This window comes from Motacilla alba, chromosome Z, assembly GCF_015832195.1.
Source record: "Motacilla alba alba isolate MOTALB_02 chromosome Z, Motacilla_alba_V1.0_pri, whole genome shotgun sequence".
In the NCBI taxonomy this organism is placed as follows: domain Eukaryota; kingdom Metazoa; phylum Chordata; class Aves; order Passeriformes; family Motacillidae; genus Motacilla; species Motacilla alba.
Window position 1 is genome coordinate 82,974 of NC_052046.1, and position 12,034 is coordinate 95,007.

General features: G+C 41.2%; 1 protein-coding gene across 9 annotated transcripts in view; it reads right to left on the reverse strand.

Annotated features, from left to right (window-relative positions):
• Positions 1-1,899: 1,899 nt before the first annotated feature.
• The window catches only part of ZNF532 (zinc finger protein 532), a 34,136-nt gene continuing 24,001 nt past the window's right edge, over positions 1,900-12,034 (reverse strand). For all 9 annotated transcript variants that reach the window (XM_038124523.1, XM_038124522.1, XM_038124528.1 and 6 more), the window contains 5 exons: positions 11,759-11,921; positions 8,029-8,307; positions 4,508-4,620; positions 4,026-4,173; positions 1,900-3,768 (listed from right to left, as the gene is read on the reverse strand). In XM_038124523.1, coding sequence (XP_037980451.1) covers positions 3,274-3,768; positions 4,026-4,173; positions 4,508-4,620; positions 8,029-8,307; positions 11,759-11,921 — 1,198 coding nt within the window. In that variant the 3' untranslated portion in view covers positions 1,900-3,273. The remainder of the gene's footprint in view (positions 3,769-4,025; positions 4,174-4,507; positions 4,621-8,028; positions 8,308-11,758; positions 11,922-12,034) is intronic.

Below are 12,034 nucleotides of genomic sequence, written 5' to 3' on the forward strand. Positions count from 1 at the left end.
CCTGCATGCCCAGGGATGCACACCCCCACTTTGGACGCCGCTGCTTGGGAGCATGTGTGGCTTTTGTCTTGTGTCACTCCTCTCCTGAGTCTTGTCATGTGCCTTGGGAGCTGGCAAGAACCCACTCACAGGCACAGTTTGCAACCCCAGTGTCACTTTCTAAGGGTATATGAGTCAACATTTTGAGTCTTCTCTGTGACCCGGTGTCTGCAGAATTAATTGGATTTCAGCTGAGTGGATTTGTTTCAGGGAATAGTTTATTTGTGAAAATAATTTATTTTGCTCGGCAAGAAGGGTAAGGGGAGGGATCCAGCTATCTAAACATTCAATTGAATTTAGTGAATAATGTTCTCTTTTTCTTCCCCTTCTCCTATGGAACAGGGGAAAAAAATCAGAAACAATCACTAAATCAGGAAATATTGTTGTGCTTGACCTGCAATATTGGTCTGGGCCGCAGAGGTATGGCACTGTTAGCCAAGTGCTGGACTGACCCGGGGAGAGCAATGCTGGTAATGCACTGCATCCATATCCCCACCATCACATTAGAGCCATTGAATACAAAGTAGCACAATCTGAGAACAGAAAATAAATGAACTGCATAAAGTCTTTCGCCAAATCATGTAAGGGGACATAACTGAGAAGGGTACTATGCTCAGCTTATTTGGCTAATAGTCACATTACTGTTTCAAATACATTTCTTCCTTCAAAATAGAATCCTGGGGCTCAGAGAAGAGAGCTGTAGTGCCTCCAGTTAATTTTCCAGGTGAATCTGGGTCGTTCCCAGCACAGTGCCTCACTGCGATGCCCTCAAATGGGCCATTTGGTACACAATGAGGAAAGCTCTTTTTTGCCAGCTAGGAAAGACATAACATCAAAACCAGGTTTTGTGTGGTCACTGTTGAGGAGCAAATCAAATTTCTTTTTTCAAAGTGAGGAAGTGCCCAGGGATGAGCTGGGAAATAGCTCCTTCTTTCATGCTCCTGCATCCACATCCACTCCTGGGTGCAGAATCTACTTTGTACACAGAGCCCGGGGAGGAAGGTCAGGAATGCTTGTGCCTTCCATGGGTGACCACTTCTGTACTTATTTCTCTTGTCAGTCCATTCTCCACTGCTCCTAGTCACCCTTCACAGAGCCTGGGCAGATAACCTTGGAGTAATAATCTGAAATTCAAATACAAATAATTGACTACTGAACTGCCCCAATATTTGAGAAAGGTTTTAAACTAAAAAAGGTTCTTCTGTGTGCCATACTGGCCTGGCAGCTATGTGTGTATGCTAAATGTACTGGAAAAGGTAATATTAACAGAATGAAAAGGTCGGAGTTTTATAAAAATCCTTTTAAAAGTAAATAGGCTTGCCAAACTGAATTCCCCACAGGTGGACAGAGGTTAAGAACTGGGAACATTTGGGCCTTTCATCAGGTTACTTGCAGGTAAGACAGCGAAAAGGGAAAATAAAGAAAAGTAATAGCAATGGCTGTGAAAATTGAACTTTTATTATCTGTTCACTGTATACAAAACACCATTCTGCATAGTGATAACTCATTTGTTGTACAGTTGACAGTGCACATCAACAAACAAGTGTTCAGAGGTATCCACTGAACGGGAAGGGCAGTGGTGGCAGCGGCCAGCACGCAGCGAGGCGCAGTGCCCACTGCGCGCTGGAGGATGAAGTACCTCACGAGCACTTGATATGCCAGTAATAGAAATGGTAACAAGCATCTACCCAGGAGCCAAATTAGGAACGAGGATGGAGAGAGCAGAACTAATGTATCTGATAAGCAATTTCCAGAATGATTAAGTTTTACAGAGGTGGCTGAGAGGACCCATATTTTTTTAAACACTTCAAATTTTAAAACTATTAGAATTTAATGATAAATAACAGAATCTCACAAATCTTTTGGGGCAAAATGCTCCACATTTATTTACATATGAAATGTGTTTAATACAGTCGTAATGGACATAGTGTATAGTAACATCTGACAGCAGCAAGACTTTTAAGGAACCCAACAATTACTACTGTTTATCATGCAGCTATCTATATATACACAATTTATTTTAAAAAACAAAGTACAAAATTTTTTGTAGGGTTACATACAAGGTATAAAATGCAAAAACAAACTAAAAATATACTCTCACAGAGAACTCTATCTGAAAGGGACAGTATGGTACCTTTTTGTACTTGTGCAAGCAAAACTAGTGGTGCTGGACAGGAGTTTGCAATGTCTGGCCAAGCTCTGCAGGGCCTGTGCTAAAGCTGCGAGCCCCAGTCCCCCTCCTGGCTGGGCCTGGCTCCTTCCCAGTTGTGGCTGTGTGTGACACTGAGCACCAGAACGTTTGGCATGATCATATGGAGCTGGCAAATCCCAACCCCTGTAGCAAGGGTCAACCATTTCCTTTCAATAACCAGCAAGGAAAATACATAATGCTGTGTACTCACTTCTATATGTTTAATAAATTACATGACAAAAAACATCATAATTATAAACCTATTCCTCTAATTACATCTTATTTCTTAAATCCAGAGCAGCCCAGCCCATTTATAACAATTTGAGCTTTGATCACAAGCACCTGGTGACCTATAAAAGTCACTTCATGATACTCAGAGTTGTGCATTTATACTCTTCAAAAGTACTTTACCGCTCCAGGAGGTCTGCTCCAGAGGTCCGTTCTGGTGTTGCCACCTAAAAACCAGCACTTTTATTTTACACATGCAGTGGTACTTTTGTCTTTTTTATAATATATTTTGTAAGAAAAAGTTTAAAGGCTTCCTTAGACATTTGGACGTCCAAGTTCTTAAGAATTTAAAATCTCCCCTTAGCTTGCTTCCTCTCTCCTCACCTCCTCCTGATGCTAAACTTCAATTAGCTAAACTTTCTTTCAGAAGCATTCAAAAACCAAACAGTTTAAGAGAACCTAAGGAACTGCCCTGGCACTCAGAACTCTGTTTTAAAGAAACTTACTACAAAAGAACAGAAAATAACCAGAAAAAAAAAAAAAACAAAACATTTTTTCCACTAGATACTGATACAAACACATAAGCAAAGAGTATAAAAATTATTAGTTTAAATATATACAAACATTTTTCAACTCAAATACTGCTTCAATGGTTCTGAGGGTATAGACATGAGGCGAAGGGGACACTTTTATGCAGAATATATTGCAACAGCTTGAACAGTACTGTTAATACTATTATGCCTTGACCTTTCTGTAGCAAAAATGTCATTAGTATTCCAATGTGGAGCGAGATTTCTGCATCCCAAACAACCTGATCACTTGTCAGCTGAACTCATTCTTTTGGACTTGATGAAGGCCATGCCATGTGTTCTCATGTGAGTGTTTAAGGCCGCTTCAGTTTCAAAAGTCTTTGCGCACACTTTGCATCTTCTGTCTGATGCTGCACTGTTGGAAGAGTCATCCTCATGGCTGGGTTTGTTTTCTTGCTGATTATCCTCCCCAGACCCATTCTGTTTTGATACTGGCTGAGGCTCCTTCAGCTTATGTACAATGAAGAGGTGTCTGGAAAGGGACACGTGAGATGTGTAGCAGAGTCCGCATTCCCTGCATTGGTACGAAGAGCCGTCAGATTTATGCTGAGGAATATGTTCATGAAACTGGAGAAGATTTTCTGTTGTAAAGCCACAAACTGCACACTTGTGAACTTTAAAAACATTTATCTTCAACTTCTTTAATGGCTGAGTGATTGCACCTCGTGGAGGTCTGAACTCCATTACTGGTTCTTCCAATTTACGCTTTGGACTAGGAACCTAACAAAGAGATAGAAATGGTGTGTTATGTAAGCACAGATACGTAGATCTTTTCATAACTATTTGTGACTTGCAAATGTCAGAATCTTTCCCTTGGCAAATTCTAAAATAACTCTGATAAACGATCCTTTAGGGGTTCTACTTCACAGAAGATGAGACATTTATGGCATTGAAATACCTGTCTTTATTTAAAGATCCTGAATATGTACCCAAAAAAAATAATTCTCAGTGATGGATTGAGTCTTCTAAGTGATTACCTTTATGTCTTCTTTTACTTCCCTTTCTTCCATATTGGTAGATTCAGTCATTTCTTTCACATCAGGGTCTTTAATGCCGTGCATCAACTGAATATGTTTTTCCAACATCAACCTCTTGGTAAAAGTACGTCTTGAATCTGGGCAGTGCCTGTGGATACACACACACACAGACATTCAAGTGTCATGCTTAACAAGTGCCTTTTGTAGACTGGAAGAATGGTCTTATATTTAAGATACTCCTGAAAACCAGGTTCCCCAAAGTGGAACTGTGAACTCTCAGCTCAGCCAAATTTCAGATTGTAGACTTTACACACTGCCTCCTCAGGAGCCTGACATGTTTTTGCAGGCAGGATAGGTAATTGATTTGGCCTGTCCTGGGCATCTGAAAGAATGGGACACTGGCTTTTCCACAGTTAAGGAAAAATGTTCAACTAACAATGGTTTTTGTATTCCATTTCTAAATAAATAAAACCAGAACTTACGAGCACGTATAAACCTTCCTAATGCCTTTGTGCTTGATACGATTGTGCCGACATAAACTGTGGGACGAACTGAAAGATTTGTCACATTGCCGGCAAGGATGTTTCTTCATTTGCTTTAAAAAAAAAGAAGAGAAAGACTTTCATTAAAAAAGCTCAGTAAAAGTGGTGCATGTGTTGAACCTTCTGATAAATAGGTAAGAAACATTACTTACCCATTTTTGGTACTGTACCTCACGTACACCCCCTCTTCAACAGCACTGTACAAGTCAGAGCTGGACCTCTTTCAAAGCAGTGTGGCCCCCATGAGCTACACACACACACACACACACACACACCTGTCTCCAGCTGTAAACTGGTGTCAAGGACAGTGGATGAAGAGAATTTCTTCCACCAAAGAAACAGGGAAGATCAGAGGACTATTTCTGGATCAATAAAGGCAGCAGGATGAGGGGGTTGCTTTCCCTTCCCGTCACCAAACCATGTCCTCAGCTGCTGACTAGGAGCCCCTCAGCCACATACAGGGAGTGGTGAAGCACACAGAAGAATGACCAAACTTGAACCTCACAGACACTGACACACTAACAGGGCTCAGGAAAAGTCATGACAAAATGAGTGAGTGGTATGATCTGATGCCAACTTGATGGCCATCTGTTTGGGGAATTCTGTGGGGATGATGTTGCAACTGGTCAAGTGGAAGGAAAAAGTAAAGGAAGAAATTGAGAAGGGCTGGAGCAGTCACAGGCTGTAGCTGTGCAGTTGTGAGCAGAAGATCAAGCCTGTGGTCAGAAAAGCAGGAGAAGGATGATGCTCAGCAGGACCTGGGGGCACTATGTGGGGTAGCTAGCTGTGACCCCACACTTGTTCTAAATTCCTTGGGGAGACTCGAGATAGAGACCCAAACAGAATTTTGGATGCATTAGTTTCTGCAATGGCAGCCAAACCAAAAAGAACTGAAAAATTAGTTCTGTAATTAAGTGCAGCATGATCTGTTGTACAGCATCTTGTCTTGACAGAAGAGGATGATCAATGACTAAGCTGGAGCTGCTAATTCCTACTTAGAAAACATCTGCCCTTTCACAGAAACACACCTGCACACAAGTGCAAGGAGCTCAGCCGATGGCTGCCTGGTGGAAGGCAGACACACACGATCCAGTTTCAGACAGGAGTTATACAGGCTTGTTGGAACCCTCCCTTGTCTGGGCTGGTAACTTTTTTTTTTTTTTGGCAGCACTTTTAAGATCAGGTAGAGAGTCACACCAAGGTGGCTGCAAAATTTCCTACCCTATAGCTGGCTCCCTTCATCCAGGATCCTCAGGAGAGGATCAGAAAATGTGAATCTGTCAGTCTGTGTAGACAGTTCCCAGTAAGGGATGGAACCTTAAGGATCTGCCCAAAGGGGATATACATAGCAACACCTCTCCTATGAATACCTCTGCATAATCCAGCCTGGGATCAGCTAGGGGTTACAGCTCTTTCACCCTGGTCCTGCAAAAGCAGAAATTAGGAGTTTGAAACTAGTATTTTTATATAATTTGCATGACAGTGGATGTTGTGAATAGCACGTGAATTGCTGAATTACAATTTGAAAAAATCATTCTGAAAGGATCATTTTAGAGCATTTAACCCACACCTATCATTCTTAAGAAAATAAGACCATAAATTAGTTCCTCTGTTTATTAGATTCATATCACATACTTGGTTAACTTATGTTAATTTCTATTCTCCTTATGGTAAAAGTTTGGTTTTTCAACATAGTCTTTTTGACAGCTAACAATTACTAAAAATTTTGACAGGTTGGGAAGGAATGTAGCACTTGGTCTGTATCCCCCATTTCTGAAAGAAATGGAATTATATTTCTGTTCATTTTAGTATCTGTGTGCCTCCTGTGTTATTCAAGGAACTGCTTGAATGGGGATAAAAACCAGCACCTGAATGGAAGCAGTGAAAGAGGCCTTCAGGCCAGGATTTGAGTGCAACAATTATCTAATATTTCATAATCAGGGCTATTCTTGAGGTAACATTGCACATAAACATCAGAGAGAGAAGGACACATATTTAAAGCTAATATTTAAAAAGCATTACTGATATGTTATTAACCTTCTTTTACATGCCTTTGGCTACTCTGCTGTGGATGGAATCAGACTGAATATCACTCTCTAGCTCACTCTGAAGTGACAGTTTCATTGGGAGGTTGTGCTGCTTTGTTTTTAAGAATTGCATAAATGTACAATGCATTCAGTCTTAAACGCATTTCTGATTGCCAGTAAAAGCTCTGCTGAGTTAATATTTGGGCAGCAGGAAGCTGAAGGAATGGGGTGGGAGTTACTGGAGGCAATGATGCTGGGGTGCTATTTGCTTGAAGTTATCCTAAGAAAATTGAAGATGACACTCAGTAGTCCAGCATTTTCAGCTTTTCCATAAAACGTTTATAAACAGAATAAATAATTTGCAGAACAGCTTTAGAGATAATAACTGTAATAGAAACCTCTGGAAATGTGCAATCATTTATTACAGCACATTAGAATCCTGAAAACGACAGATTTTCATTCAGAGCAGTTCTTCTCCACTTAGACAAAATCAGCCGATTATCCCTCCCAGTCCTGCTCTTTTGCTGCAGTGCAGCACAGTACATCAGTTTAGCTCCCTGGTTCCCAGCTGAGGAAAGAGTCAGAGCTTTGCCACCAGCACACAGCAAAGGTGAAGACTGGCTTGGCCGGTGGCTGCCACATGTCAGCAAGGGGCTGGAGCCTGCCACAGCTAAGCAGGGTCACTACTGCCTTCCTGCCTGCCAGTCTTTTTAACTTCATTTCACTGGAAATGCTATTGAACGCAGGAAGAACATCAAACAGTCTCTCTGCTGACATAAGGATGCAACATTCCCACATTTCACTTTCCATCCATTTAAGTAAGATAGCTCAAATTCAGGGGCTTTAAATACAAAATTCAACTTCTTAACTCAGCTGAACTCTTAAGTGCCAGATTAGAGCAACAGCTCAACTATGGAATGTGTCTGCCTTTAAATGAAACACCAGTTGGCACTCACTGGATGAGTAAAACATGACTGAGTCTCCACTCCCTGAGGCTAACAGGCACTGAGCTTCAGGACAGAACAGAATCAAATTGTTTAAACTGGAAAAGATCTTCAAAACTGGGTCCAACAGTTACCCCAGCACTGCCACGTTGACCACACCACCGTAAAGAGAGGGAACTGAGAAGGCACAAAGAAGAAATAAGAACCTGGAACAGATTAGACGGTTTGGATGAAATACAGCAATATCTGTCCCTCTTTCCATCTTGAACAAAATTCGGTACTAAGCCTACAATTGATTTTCTCAGTAGAATGATGTAGAAACTGAAAAAACTAAGCAGCCAAAGCAAAAAAGATGAAATAGATATAAAAACAGTGAATAATAATACTGGCACTTAAAGAAATTATTTTCAGAAACACAAATGGAATTTAGAAACAAATACTTCACCTTTCAGGTTTAATTCACCTTTTTGTACTGAATATATTCCTTTACCTTTCCATGTTCTTTCCTCATGTGGGAGATATAAACGTCTCTCTGAGTGAAGAGCCTGTCACATTCCCAACACGTCCAGCCAGGACTAGTGACTTTTTTTGGTTCTGCTTTCTTTATGGGAGAAGGAGATTTCTTCTCCAACTTTTCTGTTCCGTTGATAGATTTTGTGTCCTCCTTGTTGTGACTGGCTGAGTTTTGAGTCGTGGGTTTAGTACTGAGAGGCAGATTTATCCCCAGGTTTGGTGGCCCCTCAACACTTTTCAAAGTTCCATGCATAGACTGTCGTAAAAGAGAGAGAAAAAAAAGATAAAAAACTGACATAGACATACACAACTGTACTCAACGAAAAGCCTTCTGTTACTTCTTTGGCATACTATAGCATCAGATCACATTTGTAAAGAAACAGGATTAAGTAAAGGCAAGACCTAGCATGACCTACCAATAACTGACACCGTATATAGGTATTTTCACAAAAAAATAAGAGACTTACTTTGGAGGTTAAGGTTAAGTTGTGGTTTAGCAGGGAGGAAAAAAGGGCTCAAGAAGTACTTTATGTTAAGTTTAATTTCTCGCTTTACTTACCTGACATGTTAGTTGAGCATCCTCATTCCAGACTATGTGACTGGAGTTTTCCAAGAAAGAAAGACGTTTTTACTGACCAAATGTTGACTTGGCATATTGGTAAATAAGATAAGGCAACTCTGGAAGCATCACACGGCTATGTAATTTATTAACATTTTATGCTAAGGCTGAGGTTGAGCCCTGTCCTACTCTCTAGTCAGGTTATGAGCACACTCATTTAGGGCTACCCTGCTAGGTAGTGTGGGGCAAGGTGTGGAGGGCGGACAGGGCCCCACAGCAGATCAGAGGGGTCTGAGCAGCTGTTCTCCAGCCCCTGAAGCCCCTGGGTGGGAAGCTTTCCTCAGGGACTTATGTCTGCACTTTAAGTCAATGGTCAGTAAGAAGGGAATAACTCGTCCTTCCCCCACTCCCCATTTCCAAACCAGTGTAGTGCACTGGTGTGACACCTGAGCCTTCCAACAAAGTGACTTGTTCAGAAAGGGCTGGGGGGCTTCAGCTGTGTGTCTGAGTTCCACGTATGGACACAGCAAGAATGTGGAGGGTTGTGGGCCAGCAGGGATGAATGCAGTGCAGAGCTAATCCACTGCTGAACAGGGACCCACAATTGAGGTTTCATGTCTGAAAAGCTTGTCCTTTACCAGGACAGTGTTCTGATCCTCCCACCTACTGACCCTTTCTATAACCCTCTTGGAGGATACATGTAGCCAGCCCAAACGAAATTATTTTTCCTTCAGGTAAAACCCATTCAATCCATTATTGATTCTGGGACTATAGGAGTATCAATGTGATACTCCAGCAACAAGTTCTTTCGTAAATACTTTGGCTCTTGAGACTACCCACTGGCTCTAGACCAAATATCAACCTCATCAGTACAACACATTCTTTGATTTAACAGATTTAAGTAACAGAAAAGCCAGTAATTAACCCCCCATAACTGTTAATAAAAAACAAAGTGCACAGGACCAACAACTAAGAGCAAAGTGCAGGTGTGTAGTAAAGAAGGCTCACTTTAGTATCCCACTGCACAGGGGAGCAGGAAACGAGGTTCCTGTACTCTCAGGCAACTGAAGCTGACCTGGAGATTCCATTCCAGCCTAACCTGTCAGCATGTAAAATGTTAGTGCTCAACTTTCCGAATGTCTTGTCAATAGAATACTTGAAATTTCATTTATTTGAAACTACACCAAGAGCATAGTACGGAGTCCCAGTGCTGGCCAAACAGGGAGCATTACACCTCCAGGCCAGGCCAGGCTAGGCCAGGCAAGTCCTTCACCATCTGCTCTCGCTGGCTACTGGAAATTTTCTTGTAGTGAGTCATTACAGGAGAATAAGACATAGATTTTCCCATCAAGAAATATTGGCATCTGCAGGAATTATTCTGGGTTATTTTCTGTAGCTTTAAATAATCTCCTCCTGAGCTTCCTTCTGTCCCTTTCTGTCCTACATTCACCCAGGTCTGTCTCTGTCTTGATGGTTTATGTCTAGCCATACCAAACCATTACTTTCTGTGCAGCTGAGCTCTGCCTCTGTCTGGCACTTGTACTCTCCCTGAGCCCTTTTGTGCTTTTATCCTCTCCCTGAATCCTTTTCTGCTTTTATCTATAACCTGTTACCATTTTTTCAGTCCCCCTTAACTGAATTCCAATTTACACTGCTTTGCTCCAGTCCCTACTGCTATACACACATCCTAAATGCAAAACAAGCAATACTGCTACTGCACATGTATTGATTAATCCTCTAATTTTAGTCTCAAAAATGTCTGCTTCATTTATAGTGAATCATGCTAAAACCCCACTGGCTGAAAGTTCAAATACTGTCATGGAACACTAAAGCCAAAGCAGTTAAGTAGTGCCCAAGCAACTGAGCATATCTTTGAAATGTGAGATGCTAAGCACCCCGATTTCTGTAAAGATAGCTTCTGGCCCTAACTGCAGTCAGATCGAGCTCCTGAAAGTGTTGTCTTCATCCAATTCTCTACAGAAGTACTTGTGAACATATATAACAATACTTTTCCAGTAATATCTGAGTCAGGAAAAACTAATTACAGAAACAAGACTACACTGCAATACACAGATTTTGCCTATTTAGTAAAAAAAACCCCAACCATCTGAGTAGATCAAAGGAAACACCAATCAGAGTTTTGCATTGCTGCATGAGAGGAGCATCTAAGATATCTTGCAGTAAACATACAAGAACTAGTGCTACTAGGTCAGAAACAATGAAAATACCCAATCCTTGTATTTCTGAACATCCTGGCTCAGCCTTTCCTTCATCTCCTCCTCAAGTTGAAGACTGGCTTTAAGACCACCTGTTTTTTTCAAGACTTGTGATCTGATTTTCAACATTACTTCAGAGAATTCTGTGGTTACAAGTGATGGCTGGGACTGAAATGAAAAATGATGGTTTTAGCAGCCAAAAAAGAAGTCCGGTCTTCCACTCTGCAGTACAGAATTAGTACTCAGAGACTGTGTCACTGGCAGAGAAGCGCAGCAAGCTCCACAGTCCACTTCTGTGTTCAGGCACCAGGGGTTAATAAGGCAGAAGAACCTCAGCTTTGGTCTGTATGACGTGAGGTAACAGTCTGTGTCAAACACACAGCTAGCAAAGGATAGCCCGGGGGCTGCTGATCCTTCAAACCAGGACTTACAAAGATCACAGTGAATTGTTAGTTCTTAAGGGTGTTTATGAGGAAATCCACTGGAGTTTTTTTCAAAGCACACATGTTCAAGCTCATGTAACACAGGTAACCTCTACATCTAGCAACATACTGCTTCCCAGTGAATTGTGAACATCAAAGGTTTGATTTTGTGATGCACTCAGCATTCGCAGCTCCTAACAATTGGAATAATACTTAAAATACTGTAAATAAAACTCAGTATTTGTTAGGATTGGACTTGCTGAGATAGTGCCGGTATACCAAAATCAACATTCTTACAGAAAAACCGACTGAATCATTACAGATATGCTGAAGACAGACAAAATATAAAAGTTTAACACTTGAGAACAACATTCACCGATTACCACCTCAGAATTATTAACATCTCTCTCAGGAGTCTTGTTACTCCGTGCCTTTTCACAGCATGTTCTCACAGCATGTATTGCATGACAAATGGTATCATGAAGGAAACAAGAGAAGATGCCTACACACCTTGATATGATCCATCATAAGCTGTTTCTGTGCATATAGAAGAGAACAGTCTGGACACTTGAAAACAGACACCTTCTGGTTTTCAATGTGCTGATCAAAGTGGCGATAGAGCAAAGGTTGCAGAGTAAACACAGTGTCACACATAGAGCATTTATATATTATTCTAAAAACAGAAGCACAATAAACAATGTCAGTCATGTTGATGATCTATTTCCAAGAGTCATGATGTTAACTTTTTTTCTCATCACAGATAAGATCTGACATGTTTAAGCAATT